Source organism: Borostomias antarcticus, assembly GCF_949987555.1.
Source record: "Borostomias antarcticus genome assembly, chromosome: 11".
NCBI classification, from domain to species: domain Eukaryota; kingdom Metazoa; phylum Chordata; class Actinopteri; order Stomiiformes; family Stomiidae; genus Borostomias; species Borostomias antarcticus.
In genome coordinates this window covers 13361677-13385926 of record NC_140244.1, presented here as the reverse complement: position 1 = coordinate 13385926, position 24250 = coordinate 13361677, and the positions used below count along the sequence as shown (strand labels likewise).

Genomic DNA, 24250 nt, shown 5'->3' with positions numbered 1-24250 from the left:
TCACTGGCACTCAAGGATGAACTGCTTAGATCGTGGGGGTCAAAGTTCAAGGTCACTGTGACCTCACAAAATGTGTTTTTGGCCTGATGAACACAATACAGTATCTCAAGAAAGGCTTAACGGAATTTGTTCATATTTGGGTAAAATGTCCAGTTGGATTCAAGGATTAACTGATTACATTGTGGGGGTCAAAGGTCAAGGGTCACTGACCTCACAAAAGGTGTTTTTGGCCTGCTGAACACGATATCTCAAGAACGGCTTGACAGAATTTGTACATTTTTGGCCAAAATGTAGTAAAGGGAAAATGCATGTTTAGCCCTGTTTTAAGGTTACTTATGATCATATACAATGGTTCAGATCAAAACGTTGACAAAACTAGCACTTTTGAGAAAGTCTGATAATTGCTCTACCACCATTTTGGTCATACAATGGATGTGGGTGGGCATCTTGAAAAATCTTTCAATAACATGCTCAACTCTCGATTTCAAAGACAAGAGGCTACGCGTTTTTTCTAGTTTGTATTACAATTGTCTGGGCCCAGCACTCCCTGATCAATTCAGCTGGTTGATGCGCCACCTTCATCACTTTTTTCAGTTAACAAAATTAAATTATAGCTAACACCGGTGTGAATGTAAAATATCCTGTTTCAACCAGTAGGCTAGTATAGCCGATAGAAACTGGTGCGTGTCAGGTTAATAGCCTACCTCACTCGCCCACTCCTCTCACCTCGGCTGAACAATACGATGTGCATAGGTCTTCAACAGAGCATGGCATGACTGATATGACTGTCACAGCTCTTATTTAAATACGTGACTGAAGCCTACCCATTGCTTTTCATTTGTTAATTTTGATTGCTAGTAATTGTCACCAGTACATTGATTGATTGGTGTAACATTAATTTCGCTTTTAATTTAAGACTTGTAAGGCTGCATAGTCTAAGTGGGCCCCAAATGAAAGCAAAATTACTCTTACACCTAAAACCTGTTTACCGCATTAATCGCAAATAATTGGAAATATCCATTTATTTTATAGATAGATGACGCATAGAAGAGGCCTTTACAAAATATATTTTGCCATAGAGGAGGCTACATGGTTTGAAATTATGAATAGGCCTATGTGACTGCACTTAGATGCCAGTCAGAATCAATCTCATGACAATGACCTGACTTGGCGTGAGATTTGGTCGCAGTCTCCATTCGCGTCCAAATTGATAAATGCCGAACTTGGCGTGGAAATGACCGTGCGCCCAGTTTTCAGTCCTACAATGGCTTAGTAAATGATGGCCAGTGTGATTAAGAGCACCAGTGTCATCCATGTTGGAAGTCGGAAATGGTGCTGAACTCTGAAAAGAGTTCAGTCACAATGTGAGGAAGTGTCTGCTCGTTAGCAGCAACAATGGACTGGTCCGCTGTCTGTTATACAAACACCCCTATTTCATTTAGCTTTGACTTTCATCAACACGTTCATCTGTAAAGATACACTGAAACGAACGCTTTAGTGCTGATCTGCTATACCTGACATGATGTAGGCCCTGTCCAGAAATCAGCGCTATCATCCGAGGGTAGATCTGAGAGGATTCTGTTAGCAGAAGATCCATGGACAGACCCTGCATGGACAGACCCGGCCACTGTGTTGTGTTCACTGACCGTTCCTTCACCTCGTCGTCCTCCCCCAGGTATTGAGCCGGTGGGGAACAGGGTGATGCGTCCAGCGGTCTTCACGGTGGACTCCTTCAGCGCGGGTCAGGGTCAGGTCACCGTCTATGTGGAGGACCCAGAGGGCACCAGGGAGGAGGTGAGACTGAGCATCCATCCATCCATCCATCTTATCCATCCATCATGAATTGATGGTTAATCTCTGCTCTCAGGTGAAGGCCATCCCTAACGAGGGCAAGAAGACTTACTGTGTGACCTACATTCCCGAAGTGATGGGTCCCCACAAGGTAGGAGGACTTGCCACTGAGCAGCGTGTGCCTGACCGTTAACAGCATGGAGAGTTCACCCACCCTGGAGAGTTATTCAAATCAATCTGACCTGTGGCTGTTCTGGCTGTTGACGGCTGCTGTTGTGCTCCCTGCTCCCGTCCAGGTCACAGTGCTGTTCGCAGGCCAGGAGATCCCCAAGAGTCCGTTTGAGGTGAACGTGGACAAGGCCCAGGGGGACCCCACCAAGGTCACAGCCAAAGGACCGGGTCTCGAACCGCTGGGGAACATCGCCAACAAACCCACCTACTTTGACATCTACACCGCAGGTGTGGTTCCAGGCCCTGGGCAAATCAACTGTTTCATATGTTGTGTTCTAATAGTAATTGTCATTTGTTTGTACAACATTTAGGCTTTTAGGCAAGAGCATATGATCATGTGATAGGGCGTTGTCTCTGAGATACTTAAGGGATGATTCACTCACATTCGTCCACCAGGGGCCGGAGTGGGAGACGTGTCGGCCATCATCAAGGACCCCCAGGGCGGGAAGACCGTGGAGGCCATGATGGAGGACAAGGGCGACAGTGTGTTCCGCTGCACCTACAAGCCCACCCAGGCCGGCCCCCACAGCATCACCATCACCTTCGGGGACATCACCATCCCCAAGAGCCCCTGCACCATCAACGTCAGCCCCGGTAGGCCCCTCCTCCGTACACACACTCTGATTGGTTTGTGTTATTCTGGATAGGCCCCTCCTCCATAACCACACTGATTGGTTGGTGTTATGCTGGGTAGGCCCCTCCTCCATAACTACACTGGTTGGTTGGGGTTATGCTGGGTCTTAAAAACGGGCACCTTTATTACACCTTGTTCTGAACACCTTGTCCTGTTCTGAACATCAACACTGGCCTGCTGTTGACTTTCGTTGTCTTTTATTATTGTCCTTATTCAGCTTTGCGTTGTGTTTTGATTTCAATAAAAGACGGCCCCCAATCTCACACAATACCACACAGTCCAGTGTCCCTTTTCCAGGTGTATTCCAAATTAATCTCTCCAACACGGGATTTGAGCGACAATCAAAAGCTGTTTTATTACAGAAGGTTTATAGTATACAAAAGATGATGGCATCTAGTCTAATGTCAGCTTGCCTGTCTGTATGTCTGGCCCAAATCAAAGCATCTGAGCTCGAGCAAGGTTCTTATGGTTTGGGGGCGTTCCGTATGAACATCAACACTGGCCTGCCTTCAGAGAGTCCGGTCTGTTCTGGACACTGGTCTGCCTTCAGAGAGAGTCCGGTCTGTTCTGGACACTGGCCTGCCTTCAGAGAGTCCGGTCTGTTCTGGACACTGGTCTGACTTCAGAGAGAGTCCGGTCTGTTCTGGACACTGGTCTTCCTTCAGAGAGAGTCCGGTTGTGGGAGAGGCAGTGTGCTAATGAAGAACTCTTCTCTGCTGCTCTCCATAACCTCTTCAGGGCTGTAACATGCCGACCGTAAAAGGGCTTGTTCTGCGCTGGCACACACACACCTGAGCTGCGGAGCTGTGCATGTGGTTCTGCTCACCGGAGGAGCCAGGGCTCTGATCCCCTGCCTGGACTCGAATCCGGAGCCTCTCACACCAGCCATCCTCTCATTCCCCCAACGCTTCATCGGCCAGTCATTCGTTTTACTGCACTGTTTGAACGTGTTGTACGGAATTTAATTTGGCCAGTTTCCACCGAGTGTTAAATGATGTCATTCACACCCCAACGGAGGAGCTGTCTCTGATCACGTACCGATCAGAGGCTGGAGGGGGAGCAGAGGCTGGAGGGGGAGCAGAGGCTGGAGGGGGAGCAGAGGCTGGAGGGGGAGCAGAGGCTGGAGGGGGAGCAGAGGCTGGAGGGGGAGCAGAGGCTGGAGGGGGAGCAGAGGCTGGGGGGAGGGAGGCTGTTCTGGGGGGGGCTGGGGGGAGGGCACTAAGGACCCAGCTCCTGGATGTGGTGGACAGTGCTGGCCAGCCCAGAGGAGCTTGTAAAACACCAGATTCCTTCTCTCTGAGGCAGCTTCTCCTGACCAGAGCGCTCCACACAGCTCCGCTCCGTCTGTAGTCTGTACTTTAGAAAGACCCGGAAATACATTTTCCAAAATAAAACCCTGTATTTGTTATTGTTTTTATTTTACATGGGTTACCCAACAGAAGAGACGCTGCTTGTATCCGAAAGAGCGAGTTGTTGTCAAGGCAGCGTTTGGCTCTTTGGTGACTGTTAGGGTTACGGTTATGCGTTTCATGGCTTTGTTAAGTTGAATTCACTGAAATGTGGTGAGCTGAACACAGCACAAAGAACTATGGACAAAGAAAGACCTTATTTGTAGTAAAAAGGGGAAATATCTTTTTAAATGGAGTGTATTTGATGGTTCACATGGGATTGTGTGTTTTACAACCCGTTTCAAGTAATTTAATCTGGGGTTTATGGCGAGGAACGGAGGCGTATTAAATGCATTGCTTTAGTTCCTCAATCTGTATCCCACTGTGTCTCTCACTCCCCATGCACAGCGTAGTGAAGCCATAGCGGAGCCCCAATCAGGAAGTCCTCCTGGGGATACCCAGAATACCTCGTTCTGCAGCCTTGCTAATTCTTTATTGAAGCAGTGAAAATATTACCAGTCTGTGTTTGTTTTCCCACAAGTTTTCTGTCATTTGCCTTTACATGGCCTGTACAGGGTTAGTGTTGGGGTTGGGTTAGTGTTGGGGTTGGGGTTCGGTACAGTAGGTGTTGGTTCGAGTTCTACGTCGGTCTGTGGCTTATTTCGTCCTGAGGGAACTGTCAGACCTATAATACCTCCTTAAATCAGCTGTGACCTGACTACATCCCATCATGCCCTCAGGAGAGGCCAGCAGTTACATACTTGCACATGCTGATTTGTGTGTGTGTGTTTGTGCTCTCTCTCGCAGCCTCCGTGCCGGGGGCGTGCCGAGCCTGGGGGCGGGGCCTGCAGCCCGGGGGGGTGAGGGTGCGACAGGTCGCTGACTTCAGGGTGGACACACGCAGCGCCGGCACCGGAGACCTGAGGGTCACAGTCAAGGGGCCCAGTGAGTACGCGCACGCACACACATACACTCATACTCACTCTCTCTCTCTCTCTCACTCACACACACACACACACACACACACACTCTCACTCTCACTCTCACTCTCACTCACACACTCTCTCTCTCTCTCTCTCTCTCTCACTCACTCACTCACTCACTCACTCACTCACTCACTCACTCACTCACTCACTCACTCACTCACTCACTCACTCACTCACTCACTCACACACACACACACACTCTCTATATTTCACACACACTCACACACACACTCACAATCTGGGAGGTTGGGGTCAGGACTGTGTTCGGGGCCCAGGCTGGTCAGAGGCCCCTGGCCAGGAGCTGAGTCAGCAGGCTTGGCCGATCTGCTGTCTGGGGAGAAGATTGAATAGACCGGCCCAGGTTACCGGGCCGGCCTGTTTGATTTAGCTGTCCTGACCACAGGGCTGCGGTTCGGAGTTAATGGGGGTCTGGGTCTGTTTGACAGGGCCTGACCACATCTACCCTCCTCTTACGTGTTTGTGTGTGTGTGTGTGTGTGTGTGTGCGTGCGTGTGTGTGTTCTCTCCAGAGGGCCTAGAGGAGCCAGTGAAACAGAAGGAGTCTATGGACGGGGCGTATGCCTATGAGTACCACCCCAACGCCACGGGCAAATACACCGTCTCCATCACCTGGGGGGGACAGCACATCCCCAAGAGGTCAGTGAGACTGGAGGCCCTACCCCTAACGCCAACCCCCAACCCTACCCCAACCCCTACCCCTAACCTCACCCTCAAGATGGAATGGATGAAGTCATGGGTGTGGGAGGGGGGCTGGTTTTGAGGAGAGATTAAGTCTAGTTGTCATTGCTCTCTATTCATAGGTTGTGAGGAAGGTGTGTGTGTGCGCGCGCGTGCGTGGTAGAGCGTTACTTCATGCTGTCTAGCTGGGGGGCCCCAGGAGAGCCGGTCAACTGTGTTCAGGCTGTTAGAAACGTCAACGCCCCCCCCCCCACACACACGAGCGCGGCCGCTAGGCGGAGTTAACGAGGACCCGCGGGTATTGGATTACAGGCGGGGAGGGGGGTGCTGGCATTGACGTGTGTGTGTGTGTGTGTGTGTGTGTGTGGGAGAGTATAGGGTTAGTGTTGCCACTGCCGACGGTCTCCCCGGTGACCTCATGCACCAGGTCCCTCTGGGCGCTGCTCTGGTCCATGGTCGTTCCGAGGTCGGCGGTCTGACAGCAGCCCTGTGTCCCTGTGGTTGTCACCGACGCCTCCTCACCCCCGGCATTTTACTGACCCTTTCAAACAGGAACCTCCCGCCGTGAGGGGAAATGGATACGTCGGGTTACGAAATGCTCTTTCTGATTGGCTGAGCAAACGCACACAGTCATGACGACCCTGAGCGGCGTGACGCGGTCTGAGTCCACATGAAGCTTCATCACTACAGAAGAACATCCACGTTAGGAATAAAAACCAACGTCTTTACTCGTTACACAGCGAGGACGTACACGTCACGCGGTGTGGGCGGCAACGCCGAGACACACACACACACACACACACACACACACACACACACGAGTGGCTGGAGCGTCCGCCGATGCTCTCCTGCTGGAGCGTCCTTCCCCTGAGGGCAGCCGGGAGCAGACAGTAGGCAGGGTGCATGCTGGGACGTGCCCAGGGACCAACCAAGTGCTCCTGTCCGTCTTCGTCAGGGACGGACAGCGTTAGCGATCTGTTCTTCTGTATGGTTTTCATATTGGGTTCTTTATGGAGGAAACCCTTGAGAACACAGGGAGAACATGCAGACTGGAGGCCTGGAGACCTCCTTCCTGTGAGGTGACAGTACTACCACTCTACCTCCTGAGCTACATGCCACCCCGTATTGAGACTGTTCTACTGTTGAGTCAGTAGCTGCTCTTGACAGAAGTGCAGCATCTCAGCTGTATCTGGGCACATCCAGAATAAATAATGTGACTCTTCTTGCGGTGTGGTTCCTGTTCCCCAGTCCGTTTGAGGTGCAGGTGGGCCCGGAGGCAGGCCCCCAGAAGATCCGAGCCTGGGGCCCCGGGCTGGAGGGGGGCGTGGTCGGGAAGTCGGCTGACTTCGTGGCGGAGTCCATCGGCGCCGACGTAGGAGTCCTGGGTGAGTTGAGAGTCCGACCCCTCTGGTCCAGAGCCGCTCTCTTTGGTAGATCTGTCAGTCAAAATACCTCCGTCAAATCCTCAGGGGACGGGGGAGTATTCATCCAACATTCAACATCCAAGATCCCTTTTATTGGCCAAGTACTGTATCTGTCTCACACATACTAGGAATGTGACCAGGGTTAAGGCAGGACAGGACAGTGCAAAGACTTGACAGTGCAAATGCAAAATACAGTGCAATATACAAAATACGATGTACTGTTAAAAAAAATATTTAAAAAAAAAAAAAGAGAGAGAAAAAGGAAAAAAAAAGCATTTCTAGGTGTTGTACCCACCCATTAGGGTGAATCATCATTAAAGTCTGGTGATTCTCCTGGACGTCTAGGGTTAGGGTCTGTTATACTATCCAGGTTTAGGGTTGGGGTCTGTTATCCTATGTAGGGTTGGGGTCATCTCACCCCTAACCCTCTGTCACCTGTTTCCTGCAGGCGTTGCCATCGAGGGCCCGTCGCAGGCCAAGATCGAATGCCAAGACCAGAATGACGGGTCACGTGACGTCAAGTACTGGCCCACGGAGGCCGGCGAGTACGCCGTGCACGTCATGTGTGACGACGAGGACATCGAGGACAGCCCCTTCATGGCCTACATCGTCCCTGACAACGGAACCAACCACGCCGCCAAGGTGAGCGATGCGTAGTCACGCGTTTCCTTACCGAGGTGGAGGGTTTACATCACAGCAGGACAGTCGCTACACCAGACCCAAGTTGTTGGTGATGTATCATTTCAGATTTTTATCTTTAGACCGTTATTCCAGGCAAAGTCTGTATTTTATCTAGAAAGAGAGCGCCTATATTACCAAGGTAACCTCGTATCAGTTGATATTTACTCTCCAGTGTTGGTGGCGACTGGCTGAGCGGTGAGGCAGAGCAGTTGTCATCTCTGACGGCGTTGTGGTTGTTGTGATTCTGGTTCCAGGTGCAGGCGTACGGACCAGGTCTGGGGAAGAGCGGCTGTGTCATCAACAAGCCAGCGGAGTTCACAGTTAGTGCAAAGGATGCTGGGAAGGGACCCCTGAAGATCAGCGCCCAGGTGAGGCTCGGATTCATTCACCTCATGACTGTTAAAATCACTGGACTACAGAACCCAACCCCACTCATACGGTTTCTACTCCAACCCCCAGAATGCAGAGGGAGCCGTGGTGGACGTGAAGGTAAAGAACAAGGGGGACAGCGTTTACGGCTGCTCCTACACCCCGACCTCCGCCCTCAAACACACCCTGGCCCTCGCCTGGGGAGGGGTCAGCGTGCCCAACAGCCCCTTCAGGGTAAGACAATCAGCACCTCTGGTTCCAGGTTATACCCAATCCCAACCCCTAATTCAGAGCGTGAGCCAATCAAATGTGTCTGTTCCGGGTGGGCGTTCTAACGGTAAACATAAAAGGCCTGTCATCGTGATCACGACCTTCTCTGAGGAGCGCCGCATCTATGGCTAATAGATGTCATGTGACTGCCTCAGTGCTTGATTGGCTAGTAGAGATCATGTGACTGCCTCAGTGCTTGATTTGCTAGTAGAGATCATGTGACTGCCTCAGTGCAGGGTTGTGACAGGGCGGCCATTTTCGAAGTCATCATGCATTATTTGCCAGTGACCAAATACACTTCCTATCAGTTTAATATTATGAGAAATCATGTTTGTTTACGTGTTTTTACTTAAAATCATGAAACTTTTATATGGATGATTACTTTTTTTTACATAAAAATCGAACAGAGCACTGATGACACGTAAATTTAGTTATTGATGTTATAATATTCAAGATATAACAGAATCTACAGTAGATTTATACTGATCAGTATTTTTAAAACTCTGATTAATGTTGATTATAAACTGATGACATGTACTGTACTACATGTGTGTAACTATTTGATTGAATCAACATGAGCACTTCGGGGTGTATTGTAGCCTGTCCTGATCTCATATTTAGTCGTCACCGCATGTTTCACGGCATCTGGCTCGATTGTTGCAAAGTCCCTTCAAGCCCTTTCCGTGCAGGTTGACACTGGGCCAAAGAACAGTCTTATCTTTTTTTTTTATACTATTTTTTTTATTGAAGAACAAACAAAACAGAGGATATATGCAAAAGGTCATGGGCAATACAGGCAGTGTCAGATCAATATACATTTTACAACTAACTTCTTGAAATACAACAATTCCACATTTTTCTCAGTTGTGTATATACATAATCCATTTTTCCAATACTCATTCCATTTCTCCAATTTAAGTCTTAAAAGTAAGTCTTTCCATACAGTATATTCCATGTATGGTCCCTGACCATTGCTCCCTTGTTGGAGGATCCAACTGCACCCATTTACCGTACGTTATGGCTTTCTTACGACTCATCAGGAGTATTTTCCTACTACTCATCAGAACTATTTTCCTACTACTCATCAGGAGTAGTTTCCTACTACTCATCAGGAGTATTTTCAATGAATACTTATCCTTGTCTAGCACTGTCTGGTATTTGTCCTAAATATCGTGTAATGAACAAGTATTCAAGTTCCACTCCGATTATCTTTCTAATCTCAGTTGTCACCGCAGGCCAAAATGGTTGTGTTTTTGACCAAGGCCCTAAGATATGAAAATGGTCAGCTCTCGAGGACCCCAATGGCCTCCAACAGGCTCCAGGTCTGGGTACCTGTGTGCAGTGCAGTTCATTTAGGAGTGACAAAGAATCGCTTTGGATTCTTCCACCCAAACTCCCCCCAACCTCATCTGGGTCCCGTAAATCTCCCAGCAGAGAGTTTGCTCCCAGCAGGGGGTCAGACTGGCCGTGTGAAACGTCTGAACCACAAACATTTCTACCAGCTCCCTTGACCATGAAATACCTCCCAGTGTCTTCAGCTGAAGGCGTGTCACTGACTAGAGGAGGGAACTAATCGCAGCTATACATGTATTACACACACTGTCCTGTATTTTAAATGTACTTGATTGACTTGATATTTGTGAGATTTCATGTCAAATAAATCTACACATTACATATACTCAGTAGTTGTGGTGTTTGGTTCATTTGTGTGATGTTGTTGATATAATGAAAGTTTTTCTATGTTGTGTATTCATCATGCAATATCCTTCAACCTGTGATGAGAAATTACAGCATAATTATTTCATTATGAATGTCTGGTAATATATGAGCTGTGTGTGTTAATATTTGATCTGTATGTATGTGTTAATATGAGATATATTTATCTGAATATATGAGCTATATGTATGTTAATATATGAACTATATGCATCTGTTAATATATGAGCTGTATGTATTAATATGAGCTATATGTATGTGTTATTATATGGTTAATATTTGAGCTGTGTGTATGTTAGTACAGAAAATGAGCTCTATGCATGTTCTAAGCGGTGTGTTGATGTGCAGGTCGGTGTGGGGAAAGGAAGTCATCCCAACAAGGTCAAGGTGTTTGGTCCTGGAGTGGAGAGGACGGGACTAAAGGCCAATGAACCAACACACTTCACTGTGGACTGCACAGAGGCTGGGGAGGGTGAGACACACACACACACACACACCTTTGGAAGTGTGTATTGTCAGTAATAACCGCTCTAGAGCGAGAGAGAGCTCTCTTCCTACTGTACATGTATCCTCTTGTCAAGTATGCAAATCCATCGCACAAAAACAAAATCTCTGACCCGGTTCTGGAGTTCCCCGTGGTTACGCCCGTTGACCCAGTTGTGGAGTTCCCCGTGGTTCTGCCCGGTCTCTGAGCGCCTGTGCTTCCTGCAGGCGACGTGAGCGTGGGGATCAAATGTGACGCCAACATCATCAGCGACAAGGAGGAGGACGTGGACTTTGACATCATCCCCAACGCCAACGACACCATCACCGTCAAGTACATTCCCCCTGGCGCCGGGAGGTTCACCATCAAGGTGCTCTTCACTGACCAGGTGGGTCACACACACACACACACACACACACACACACACACACACACACACACTTACCTGTGTTGCTGTAGAGCTACTGTCTGTTCTGTTCCATGTGTGGTCACCTGGCCATCATCTCCTCCCCTTGCAGCAAATCCCCATCAGCCCATTCAGAGTCAAAGTTGAACCTTCCCATGATGCCTCCAAGGTCAAGGCAGAGGGACCTGGTTTGGCCCGGACGGGTGAGTGTCTTCCCATAACCACCAAGTTCTGTCCAGTGGCTAGCGCCGTTACTCGCAATCGAAATAAACTGTACTTACTTATGGCTAACACGCCTAAAGGTCAGTGAGAACAGTCGAACACGGCATGATGTCTCCAACTTAGTCCTGACTGGACATGTCTCATCCTCCTCTGGCCAGGCGTGGAGAGTGGGAAGCCCACCCACTTCACCGTCCACACCAAGGGGGCGGGCAAGGCGCCGGTGGACGTCAAGTTCTCCGGGACGGGGACGGGAGACACCGTCCAGGACTTTGACATCATCAACAACTATGACTACTCCCACACCGTCAAGTACACGCCCATCCAGCAGGTAGGCTAGACCGCACCCCCAGGTCCTTCTGATGTGGGAGGGAAGGTTTTCCTTTGATTCTCTGTCGGTTTTGTCCAATTGAATGACCTAGACACGAGTTAGACTTCACATTGATTATATATACATCTGTACCTCTGTCCTCTGTATTTAGGGGGAGATGGTGATCATCATCACCTTCGGTGGAGACCCCATCCCCAAGAGCCCCTTCACTGTGGGCGTGGCAGCTCCTCTAGACCTCAGCAAGGTCCAAGTCAATGACCTGGATGGCAGTAAGTACGTTACACTGGTCAACACAACCCTAACAGTGAATCTGTCATGCTGGACAGATGAACAGATGTTTGTGTGTTCCCCCTGGCCAGGAGTGGAGGTGGGTCAGGACCAGGCGTTTGCGGTGAACACCCAGGGTGCGGGGGGCCAGGGCAGGCTGGAGGTCCAGGTGAGCAGCCCTACCCAGAGGGCGGTGCCCTGCGCGCTGGAGGCCCTGCCCGGGAAGGCCGGCAGCCTCGTCCGCTACGTCCCCAAGGAGGAGGGCGTCTACTCCGTGGACTTGACCTACGACGGTCACCCCGTCCCTGGCAGCCCCTTCCCCGTAGAGGCCCTGCTACCCCCTGACCCCAGCAAGGTCAGCATGGTCCACTCTGCTGGTCAGACAACTAGCTGTGTTAAACCTCTGCTGGTCAGACAACTAGCTGTGTTACTCTTTCAACTTTTGAAGCGGTTTAATGAAGTGCTACAGTATATTTCCAAGCTCCTGAAACAAGAGCTTTATTTAGTTTTCAGACGTGCGTTTCTGACTGCCGTTCCTCCGCAGGTGAAAGCCTTCGGCCCCGGTCTGAAGGGGGGTCTGGTGGGCAGCCCCGCAGAGTTCACCATCGACACCAAAGGCGCCGGCACCGGCGGTCTGGGCCTGACGGTCGAGGGTCCCACCGAGGCCAAGATCGAGTGTTCGGACAACGGCGACGGAACCTGCTCCATGTCCTACCTCCCCACCGAGCCCGGAGAGTACCTGGTCAACATCTTGTTCGAGGAGGTCCACATCCCCGGCTCGCCCTTCCACGCCGACATCCAGATGCCCTTCGACCCCAGCAAGGTGGTGGCGTCAGGATCGGGGCTGAAGCGGGCCAAGGTGGGCGAGACCAGCGTGGTGAACGTGGACTGCGCCAGGGCCGGGCCGGGCGCGCTCACCCTGGACGCTGTAGCCGACTCGGGCGCCACCGGCGGCAAGGCCCAGACTGAGGTGCTGGACAACAAAGACGGCAGCTATACTGTCACCTACGTCCCCCTGACGGCGGGCATGTACACCCTGCTCCTGAAGTACGGGGGCCAGGCCGTGTCAGGCTTCCCCGCCAAGGTGGTGGTGGACCCCGCCCTGGACACCTCCAGGGTCAAGGTGTTCGGGCCCGGAGTGGAAGGCCAGGGTAGGTCTGGGAGGGGAGGGTCAGGGTCGGTCTGGGAGTGGAGGGTCAGGGTAGGTCTGGGAGTGGGCGGTCAGGGTAGGTCAGGTCACGGTAGGTTTGGGAGGGTCAGGGTAGGTCTGGGAGTGGGGGGTCAGGGTAGGTCTGGGAGGGGAGGGTCAGGGTAGGTCTGGGAGGGTTAGGGTAGGTCTGGGAGGGTCAGGGTAAGTCTGGGAGTGGGGGGTCAGGGTAGGTCTGGTCAGGGTAGGTCTGGGAGGGGAGGGTCAGGGTAGGTCTGGGAGTGGGCGGTCAGGGAGAGGAGGGTTAGGGTAGGTTTGGGAGGGGAGGGTCAGGGTAGCTCTGGGAGTGGGGGGTCAGGGTAGGTCTGGTCAGTGTATGTCTGGGAGGGTCAGGGTAGGCCTGGGAGTGGAGGGTCAGGGTAGGTCTGGGAGTGGGGGCTCAGGGTAGGTCTGAGAGGGTCAGGGTAGGTCTGGGAGTGGAACACAGCTTGCCTGCCTTATCACTCACACGACTCTGCGTTTCCATTCTGGAGAACTCCTGTATAAATACTACTAATGACCGCTCCCTAATTACCTGTCCCTCCTTGACTGCAACCTCAGTTAATTTCCTGTTCCCCTGGCATCCGTGTTTACTTGCATTTTGTAGACAGAATTCTGGTTCAGTCCAGCAGAGGTACTTTGAAAGCTCCCCTCCGTGTGCTCCGGTGTCTCTTAGCTGTTGAATTCTGGAGCGATGACCTCGGGACCACCGTGAGACTGACCTTCACGCCAGCAAGGCTCTAGTGACAGAAACCTCGTTAACTTCAGAAGATCGGGGAGCGCGGCGCTGACATTTTTATGAGGCGATGGTGCGGCTGAAGAAAGGGTTTTTGGGATCTTTCGAGTTTCATGAGGTGTTTTTGCCTCATTCTTCTGCAGCACTGTAGTGTATTCGTGTCCATAATATTATTGAGAAAGACAAGTAAAGAGAGACAGGAGTGAGAGGCTGTTAAAAGAGCAAAGGGTTTGGGATTTGAACCCATGCGGCAGAGGCCAAGTACAGCGTGTCAAAGCAGCAGTTGCATAACGCTAGCCAGGGCCACAAATATGTTCGGTTTGTTCTGAGGTCATCCTTCTGAGGCTGCTCTTCTTCTGTGGTGCTCCTCAGCAGTGTTCCGGGAAGCCACCACCGACTTCATGGTGGACGCCCGCTCGCTGACCAAGACGGGAGGAGATCATGTGACCGCTCAGGTCAAGAACCCGTCCGGCGCCCTCACAGACTGTCAGGTCACAGACCAGGCCGACGGGACCTACGCCGTGGAGTACACACCCTTTGAAAACGGTAAACGCCCCCTGTAGCCAGGGGGCACCGAATCCTGGTCTCCCACTCACCAAGCCTACCGTTAGACCAAGAGGACCAATGTACAGCCTGAAGGAGACATTTTAGTTTGCAGCCCAAGACCTACAGGCTACTTCATCATGGTAGCATGGTACCAAACTAAACTAAGGTGTGTGTGTGTGTGTGTGTGTTTGTCAGGTGTCCACAGTGTGCAGGTCCTGTATGACGAGGCCCCTGTGGCTAAGAGCCCCTTTAAGGTGTCAGTGACCGAGGGATGCAACCCCATGCGCGTACTGGCCAAGGGCCCCGGACTAAAGGAGGCCTTCACCGACAAGACCAACAACTTCTCCATCATTACCAGGTGAGTCGCCTGCTGGTTGTCTAATACAGGAGATCATTTTTAGTCCTGCTGGAGTGGAGGAGGACAGAAACCAGGACTCCATCTGAGATCAGTGGGTGTTTCAGAGGGGCTGGTATCGGTGGTCTGGGCATCACTGTGGAGGGTCCCTCGGAGTCCAAGATGTCCTGCAGGGACAACAAGGATGGCAGCTGTAACGTGGACTACGTCCCCTTCGTCCCGGGGCTGTACGATGTCAACATCACCTACGGAGGAGAGCACATCCCTGGTAAGACCCCTCTGGAGTCCCTCTGCCCTTCTCTTAACCCTAACGTGCCTCCTCCAGGCCCCCTACGGTCCCTCTGTCAGTCACTCTGCTCCTCCCCCACCAAACACCCTCTAATCCTCCACCAGACCCTCTCTAGTCCCCCACCAGACCCTCTCTAGTCCCCCACCAGACCCTCTCTAGTCCCCCACCAGACCCTCTTTAGTCCCCCACCAGACCCTCTCTAGTCCCCCACCAGGTCTTTCTCTAGTCCCCCACCAGGTCTTTCTCTAGTCCCCCACCAGACCCTCTCTAGACCCCCACCAGACCCTCTCTATTCCCCCACCATGCCCTGTCTAGTCCCCCACCAGACCCTCTCTAGTCCCCCACCAGGCCTTCCTCTAGTCCCCCACCAGACCCTCTCTAGTCCCCCACCGGACCCCCTCTAGACCCCCACCTAGGGCTGTAACGATTATTACATAATCGTCAAACCACAATTATTTTTTCTGACCGCGATTGTTTTTTGTAACCGCGGTTATGAAAAAAAAAAATATATATATTTTTTTTTTTTTTTTTTTTTGTATAAAATAAAAATATATTGCAGAGTTAATATGGTAACAACCCTAGTTCAATGGAATTCTTCAACTTGTTGGCACTTGTCCTATACGTTCATAGCAAATAATGACAAGAGACACTGTATTAAAGAAGCACTGATGCATTGTCAACTTCATGTGCTATTTGTATACTACAAATTTTTTTAATTTTTCAATGCTTTTTTTTATTGAGGAGGATATATTTTCTATGTAAATGTTAACATTCATGATATTAGAGGCGTGGTTTTAAACCACAGGTTTACTTCATAGGCGTACTTGTTATTAGGCTTAAAATGAGTCAGAACCCAGAACCCACCCACCCTCAACTCACTCACTCACTCACTCACTCACACTCACTCACTCACTCACTCACTCACTCACTCACTCACTCACTCACTCACTCACTCACCCACTCACTCACTCACTCACTCACTCCCTCTGTCTCTCTCTCTCTCTCTCTCTCTCTCTCTCTCTCTCTCTCTCTCTCTCTCTCTCTCTCAAACACACACTCTCTCTCTCTCTCTCTCTCTCAAACACACACACTCTCACTCAAATCATGCGGACATGAGCATCAGTGCCAGGGCCGGCCCGTGGCATAGGCGTAGTAGGCGGCTGCCTAGGGTGCCAGCTCGGCAAGGGGCCCTAGTGGTGTGATGCGAGCCCCCCCACCCCCGGTCAACAACTCTGACAATTATTGTAATAATCGCAATTATTTTTCTGACAATTAATCGTTAATCAAAATTCATAATCGTTACAGCCCTACCCCCACCAGACCCCCTCTAGTCCCCCACCAGGCCTTCCTCTAGTCCCCCACCAGACCCTCTCTAGTCCCCCACCAGACCCTCTCTAGTCCCCCACCAGACCCTCTCTAGTCCCCCACCGGACCCTCTCTAGTCCCCCACCGGACCCTCTCTAGTCCCCCACCGGACCCCCTCTAGACCCCCATCAGACCCTCTCTAGTCTCCCACCAGGCCTTCCTCTAGTCCCCCACCAGACCCTCTCTAGTCCCCCACCAGACCCTCTCTAGTCCCCCACCAGGTCTTTCTCTAGTCCCCCACCAGACCCTCTCTAGTCCCCCACCAGACCCTCTCTAGTCCCCCACCAGGTCTTTCTCTAGTCCCCCACCAGACCCTCTCTAGTCCCCCACCAGACCCTCTCTAGTCCCCCACCAGACCCTCTGTAGTCCCCCACCGGACCCCCTCTAGTCCCCCACCAGAACCTCTCTAGTCCCCCACCAGGCCTTCCTCTAGTCCCCCACCAGGCCTTCCTCTAGTCCCCCACCAGACCCTCTCTAGTCCCCCACCAGACCCTCTCTAGTCCCCCACCAGACTCTCTCTAGACCCCTCAGTCCCCATTCAGCCCCACTGGCCAGCCCCCCCCCCTCACCCACCACCACATGCAAGTGCTTTTAACCCAACACTCATTACCTCCATCTTTCCACTTGTTTGTTGTCCCATAGTACCAGCGTTTAAGATCCGGAGAAGAAATTGTTGAAAGATGCTCAACCTGATTGGTTCCTCATGGTAGCAGATTATATAGCTACATGCCCAGACATTGGAAGATGCTGTTGTTTTTAATAGCAGCTGTTGGTTGTTGTTGTTTACTTTGTGCGTACACTGTACGGTATGTACAGTATGAAGTTTGTCAAAGGGAATAAGCGGAGTCAAAGGGAATAAGACGGTGAACCCCAAATTACTCCCAATGAGCCGGCTAGCTCCTTACACAGCAGCTGCTGCCATTGGTGTGTGAACGTGTGTGTGTGTAAATGTGTGTGAATGGGGCTTTGTCCATTAAGGTAGAAGGGTGCTATATGAGCTATATGAGCTAGAACTCCAGATATGAGTGTTCCGTTGTTTAACTCCAGATAGAAGTTAATTCTCTCTGTAGACCGAATTATATTCTTAAACTCATTCAGAAGACTCCAAGACCAACAGTCTTATTGTTGAATAATGTTGGCGTGACTAGCTGTCCTAAATCACGTGTATGGGACAAGACAGACTCATATTTCAGACAGTAGACACCCAAGGTAGATCATTAGTCATTTTAGCTGTTTATCATGGGGTTCTGCCGTGTCCTGTTGTTTATCATGGGGTTCTGCCATGTCCTGCTGTTTTTCCCATGGTTCACTTTTGTCAGACAGACTGAACATTCAGAACGGAGCACATGAGGTCATCTCCTCATTTCTCCATCCTACACCCTGTTCTGCGCCCCCCTTCCCCTGTTCCGTACATCCTTATATCTGGACCACGGTTCCTCCGGGTTCCTCCCTCCAGGAAGTCCGTTCAAGGTGCCGGTGAAGGATGTGGTGGACGCCAGCAAGGTGAAGATCTCTGGGCCGGGTGTGGGGTCAGCGGTCAGGGCGAGGATCCCCCAGTCCTTCACCGTGGACTGCAGCAAGGCCGGCGTCGCCCCTCTCTCCGTCGCCGTCATGGCGCCCAAAGGTGAGGTCAGCCCCAGACGTGTGTTGAGGTACCGAGCCGTAGGACCACTGAGTAAACTAAGGTAGAACTCAATGCATTGTTCAGAATGACCTTGGGTTCTACTGTGCCTTTGATAAATAAAACACGTATCACAGGCTATAACGCTATTGTGTGTGTGCACGTGCGTGCGTGCGTGTGTGCGCGTGCGTGCGTTTCAGGGTTGGCTGAGCCAGTGGAGGTAACTGACAATGGAGATGGGACACACACTGTGGCCTACACCCCTTCACTGGAGGGCTCCTATTCCGCAGTGGTCAAGTATGCTGATGAGGAGATACCATGCAGGTACACACACACACACACACACACACACACACACACACTTCATCTTTGTAGAACTGTCATTGAATCTGCTCATTTCCTAACTTGTTCCCCTCACACAGTCCCTTCAAGTTCCGGGTGCTTCCGACCCACGACGCCAGTAAGGTGCGCGCCAGCGGGCCGGGCCTGACCACCGGCCTGCCCGCCAGCCTGCCCGGGGAGTTCACCATCGACGCCACCGACGCCGGAGAGGGCCAGCTGGCCGTACTGATCACCGTGAGCTAGACGCACGCGCGCACTACACCACTCACTCACTCACTACACCACTCACTCACTCACTACACCACTGACTCACTCACTCACTCACTCACTACACCACTCACTCACTACACCACTGACTCACTCACTCACTCACTCACTCACTACGCCACTCACTCACTCACTCACTCACTCACTCACTCACTCACTCACTCACTCACTCACTACACCACTGACTCACTCACTCACTCACTCAATACACCACTCACTCACTCACTACACCACTCACTCACTCACTCACTACACCACTCACTCACTCACTCACTCACTCACTCACTCACTCACTCACTCACTCACTCACTCACCACCACTCACTCACTACACCACTCACTCACACTCACTCACTCACTCACTCACTCACTACACCACTCACTCACTACACCACTGACTCACTCACTCACTCAATACACCACTCACTCACTCACTCACTCACTACACCACTCACTCACTCACTCACTCACTCTCTACACCACTCACTCACTCACTCACTCACTCACTCACTCACTACACCACTCACTCACTCACTCACTCACTACACCACTCACTCACTCACTCACTCACTCACTCACTCACTCATCAGACATACACAGTCACTCACTCACTACACCCCTCACTCATTCACTCATTTACTCTCTCTCTCTCTCTCTCTCTCTCTCTCTCTCACACTCTTACACTCTCTCACCACACACACACACACACACACACACACATATATGTATTTAAGGAATTGATTTGTGTAAGAAATATGACAGCTGCTGCTATCCAAAAGCTGTTTTAACACAGAGTGATGGTTATGCAGCAGACAGACACACACACAAACACACACACAGTATAGGTCTTTATGTGAGCTTGTTAAACTCCGAATGCCGTTGTGTAGCAGAGTGATGTGATGTTCAGTACTGTAGCAGTGATCCGCTGATTCCAGCCTGTGACCTCCGGCCCACGCTCCACTCTCACTGATCACATGACCTCTGACCTCTGGTCCGAGTAGCTCCTCTGAGCCAGAGAGGCCTTAGAGAGCATTAGCTCAGAGATGAATGACTGACCTTAGAGAGCATTAGCTCAGAGATGAATGACTGCAGCCAGGGCCGGTCAGAGTGTGACCTCAGCCTCAGGTCAGCTGGCTGGACCTCTCCTCCACCATCTCTCAGCTGCTGACTCATTGGTCTACGGGACCGTGTTCTGTAGCATCAGTGGCGTTGCGCAATTTCCGGGGCCCCCCCGCAGGTCGGGCCATGGGGCCCCTCCCACAGAGTGACACGGGATAGACATCGCGGCCACTTAATGCTTTAAAAAAATTGTAGCAGGCATCACTGACAAATACAAACAAGTGGCTCTGTATTAGGCTATTATAACAGGGAGGAATTGTAGAACATTCTTTATAGCCTATCATCTGAGTTCACACGATGCAACGGTTCACAACATATTCTGTATCAAAGAAAAGTTGCTCGCTTTATGTGTTTTTCTCTCGTCTTTTTGGGCTCTTTTCTTGAATAACGATCCCGATTTGAAAGATTTGAATGGAAAGATTCTAAAGATTCAAATGAAACAGACTCTGTAAACGGAGCCTCTAATCTCCTCTCCCCAGGACCAGGACGGGAAGGCCAAGAAGACCAGTATCCATGACAACGGCGACGGCACCTACCGGGTGTGGTACGTGCCGGACAGGGCGGGTCGCTACACCATCGTGATCCGGTACGGAGGGGACGAGATCCCCGCCTCCCCCTACCGCGTCCGCGCCGCCGCCACCGGGGACGCCAGCAAGTGCACTGTCACAGGTGAGGGGGCGGAGCCAGGTGAGGGGGCGGAGCCAGGGCCCAGTTAGGGCAAACAGTGTGATGGTGAAGGGTTAGTGAGTGTGTGTGAGAGAGAGAGAGTGAGTGTGTGGTAAGTGCTACAGTAGGTGATGGTGAAGTGTGTGTGTGTGTGTGGGTGTGGGTGTGGGGTTAGTGCTAGGGTACCACAGGTCAATGAACGGCCAGAGACTGAGGGTCAGGGTTGTGGTTAGGGTAGGGTTGTGGTTGGGTTAGGGTTGTGTCAGAGTTGTGGTTGGGTTAGGGTTGTGGTCAGGGTTGTGGTTGGGGTAGGGTTGTGGTCAGGGTTGTGGTTGTGGTCAGGGTTGTGGTTCTGATTGGGGATAAACCTGCCCCCCCCCCCAGGCCCAGGCATCGGCCCCAGCATTGGCACCGGGGAGGAGGTTGGTTTCGTGGTGGACGCTAAGGCTGCTGGGAAGGGGATGGTCCAGTGCGTGGTGGTGACGCCGGATGGGACCGAGGTGGAGGCGGAGGTGATGGAGAACGAGGATGGGACCTTCGACATCTTCTACACGGCGCCGGCACCCGGGAACTACGTTATCTACGTCCGCTTCGGGGGGGAGGACATACCCAGAAGCCCCTTCAAAGTCATGGTGAGAGGACATGCTCGCTCTCTCTCTCTCTCTCTCTCATGCATTTAAAGGATAGTTTACATTTCAAATGTTCTTTTTGGCTTCCCCTTCCCCATTGGAATGTGTCCATAGACAGTGTGATAATGTGTGTATTCTGTCATTGGTGTGTGTGTGTGTGTGTGTGTGTGTTCTCAGGCTAGTGATGAGGTGTGTGTTTGTGTGTGTGTTCTCAGGCTAGTGATGGTGGGTGTGTGGGGGTGTGTGTGTGTGTGTGTTCTCAGGCTAGTGATGGTGCGTGTGTGTTCTCTGGCTAGTGATGAGGTGTGTGTTTTTGTGTGTGTGTTCTCAGGCTAGTGATTGTGTGTGTGTGTGTGTTCTCAGGCTAGTGATGGTGTGTGTGTGTGTGTGTGTGTGTGTGTGTTCTCAGGCTAGTGATGATGTGTGTGTGTTCTCAGGCTAGTGATGGTGTGTGTGTTCTCAGGCTAGTGATGGTGTGTGTGTGTGTGTGTGTTCTCAGGCTAGTGATGGTGTGTGTGTGTTTTAGGCTACTGATGGTTGTGTGTGTGTGTGTGTGTTCTCAGGCTAGTGATGGTGTGTGTGTGTGTGTGTTCTCAGGCTAGTGATGGTGTGTGTGTGTGTGTGTGTGTGTGTGTGTGTGTGTGTGTGTGTGTGTGTGTGTGTGTGTTCTCAGGCTAGTGATGGGGTGTGTGTGTGTGTGTGTGTGTGTTCTCAGGCTAGTGATGGTGTGTGTGTGTGTGTGTGTGTGTGTGTGTGTGTGTGTGTGTGTGTGTTCTCAGGCTAGTGATGGTGTGTGTGTGTGTTCTCAGGCTAGTGATGGTGTGTGTGTGTGTGTGTTCTCAGGCTAGTGATGGTGTGTGTGTGTGTTCTCAGGCTAGTGATGGTGTGTGTGTTCTCAGGCTAGTGATGGTGTGTGTCTGTGTTCTCAGGCTAGTGATGGTGTGTGTGTGTGTGTGTTCTCAGGCTAGTGATGGTGTGTGTGTGTGTGTTCTCAGGCTAGTGACGGTGTGTGTGTGTGTTCTCAGGCTAGTGATGGTGTGTGTGTTCTCAGGCTAGTGATGGTGTGTGTGTGTGTGTTCTCAGGCTAGTGATGGTGTGTGTGTTTGTCTGTGTTCTCAGGCTAGTGATGGTGTGTGTGTGTGTGTGTGTTCTCAGGCTAGTGATGGTGTGTGTGTGTGTGTTCTCAGGCTAGTGATGATGGTCCCCTGATGCAGCAGCAGACATCCCAACAGCAACAGGCAGCTCCTGGAGGCTTCCAGCCCTGGGTACACACACACACTCACACACACACCCACACACACACATACACCCACACACACACACACACACCCCACACACACACACACACACCCTCTAACTCAGAGACACTTCTCCGAGGCGCACACACACACTCGGGCCTAATCACTCCTTTTTCTTTTTTTTTAATGAATTTTTATTTGGAAATATTGGCAAGTACGAGATAGACATACAGAGGTACATTTCCTCAATTTTGTTTTTTAAGCAAAATTCCCACCAACCCTCCCACCCACCCACTCAAACACAAAGAACACCTACCTAGGTGTACATAAATGGAAATAACAAAATACAATTGTGCATCCATCTGTGCAGATACCCTCTCACAAAATAAATAGGCAAATAAATATAAATAAAGAGAAGAAATGCATAAAATCTAAGAGGAAGTAAGAGGCGTCAGGCATCGTACTAAGTCCACGCAGGCACATCAAAACTGGACCCCAGATGGAAATACACTTATTCTTGGACCCCCTAAGTGAGAATTTGATCTTCTCTAATTGTATAACAAGATCCTTCTGCACGCAAGCAGTGTTGTAAAAGCAATGATGTCCTTATGAGCTTTCCTCATCATAGAATGTCCTCTATTTGTGATACCAAATATGGCTGCTGCTGCAATGGGTTGGAAATCAATATTGAGTGCCTCTGATAGCGTTTTAAAGATCATAGACCCATAAGTCACCAGAGCTGGGCATGACCAAAACATATGGGTTAAGTTGGCAGAAGCATAATGACACCTGTCACAACTTGCATCTGCATTGGGATATATCCTAGCTAGTCTTTCTTTGGAAAAATGAGCTCAGTCTAGAACCTTGAACTGTATTATACTAAGTCTTGCACAGGAAGTACTACCATTTACACACTGTAGCGCACAGTCCCAGATAGCGTCTTCATTTGTGGTTTTCAATATGAAACTTGGTGAAATGATTCCATGTGTATCAATAAGTTTTGAACATTTTCAGCACATTTTAACAATACCACGATAATACTGATAACTGATAATTATGGTCACTATAATCGTGATGTGAAATTTTCATAGTTACATCTGTACCCTGACTCCATTCCTCAACCCTGACTCCATTCCTCAATCCTGACTCCATTCCATGGCTTCTCTGTTGAAGTCAAAGTTTGAGGATTCTGAACTGGTACTTCTTTCATTAAGGGACCTCAGATCTAAAAAGCAACATTATTAGTTGTGTATTCCCGTTTTAACGCCAGCTAGGGTGATCCTAGCGTGATGCCCTCTGCTGAAAGGTTCTGTCCAGAGAGATGATGTGTGTTTATTAGTGTGAGTGGTCCGGATAAACGGCCTCTCCCTCAGTTCCCTAGTCGACTGGAATAGGAGGTTGGGGTTGGGATCATCTGACATGGGGGTGCTTCATGGAGTCATGGAAGTTGCGTGTCATTTCTGTCCAGTTCCTGGCCTGAACCCCCTCTGCTCTCTGCCTGGTCAGGTGCTGACGGACGGCTCGTACCCCCCGGGCTCGTACCCCCCGGCCGACAGCGTGAACGGCACGGGCTTCCGGCCATTCGACATGGTCATCCCCCTCGCCTTCAGGAAGGGACAGATCACAGGTGAGAACATAGACTGACTAACTCTAACCTAACCCTATACTGACCAACGCTCTCCATGTCAACTCTCTCACTCTTAGAAATGCATCCCTCCTTCCCTGAGGTAATCACTGATCTGATACACAACTTTGATTGGTGAAAGCTAGAGGAGGCAGAGCACACATTGCTTGGTTCAGGCCAATCATGTTAGACTGGTGAGGAAGGAAGGAGAGAGGGAGGGAGGGAGGGAGGGAGGGAGGGAGGGAGGAAGGAAGGAAGGAAGGAGGGAGGGAGGGAGGGAGGGAGGGAGGGAGGAAGGGAGGGAGAGAGGAAAGAAGGGAGGATGGAAGGAGGGAGGGATGGGAGGAGGAAGGGAGGAGGGAAGGAGGGAGGAA

At 50.9% G+C, this 24250-nt stretch overlaps 1 protein-coding gene across 1 annotated transcript in view; it reads left to right on the top strand.

The window, feature by feature from the left end:
* The window catches only part of flnba (filamin B a), a gene marked incomplete at its 5' end in the record, with an annotated part of 82586 nt that overhangs the window by 39387 nt on the left and 18949 nt on the right, over window positions 1-24250 (top strand). The window contains 27 exons of the mRNA XM_084445218.1: window positions 1676-1794; window positions 1868-1942; window positions 2088-2250; window positions 2419-2616; window positions 4852-4989; window positions 5560-5686; window positions 6977-7113; window positions 7601-7794; window positions 8088-8201; window positions 8293-8436; window positions 10536-10659; window positions 10899-11059; window positions 11190-11280; window positions 11458-11627; window positions 11779-11896; window positions 11987-12249; window positions 12439-13045; window positions 14189-14362; window positions 14558-14720; window positions 14825-14985; window positions 17828-17995; window positions 18193-18316; window positions 18415-18568; window positions 20199-20388; window positions 20770-21017; window positions 22202-22279; window positions 23759-23879. Of these exons, the coding sequence (XP_084301344.1) occupies window positions 1676-1794; window positions 1868-1942; window positions 2088-2250; window positions 2419-2616; window positions 4852-4989; window positions 5560-5686; window positions 6977-7113; window positions 7601-7794; window positions 8088-8201; window positions 8293-8436; window positions 10536-10659; window positions 10899-11059; window positions 11190-11280; window positions 11458-11627; window positions 11779-11896; window positions 11987-12249; window positions 12439-13045; window positions 14189-14362; window positions 14558-14720; window positions 14825-14985; window positions 17828-17995; window positions 18193-18316; window positions 18415-18568; window positions 20199-20388; window positions 20770-21017; window positions 22202-22279; window positions 23759-23879 (4524 nt within the window). The remainder of the gene's footprint in view (window positions 1-1675; window positions 1795-1867; window positions 1943-2087; window positions 2251-2418; window positions 2617-4851; window positions 4990-5559; window positions 5687-6976; window positions 7114-7600; window positions 7795-8087; window positions 8202-8292; window positions 8437-10535; window positions 10660-10898; window positions 11060-11189; window positions 11281-11457; window positions 11628-11778; window positions 11897-11986; window positions 12250-12438; window positions 13046-14188; window positions 14363-14557; window positions 14721-14824; window positions 14986-17827; window positions 17996-18192; window positions 18317-18414; window positions 18569-20198; window positions 20389-20769; window positions 21018-22201; window positions 22280-23758; window positions 23880-24250) is intronic.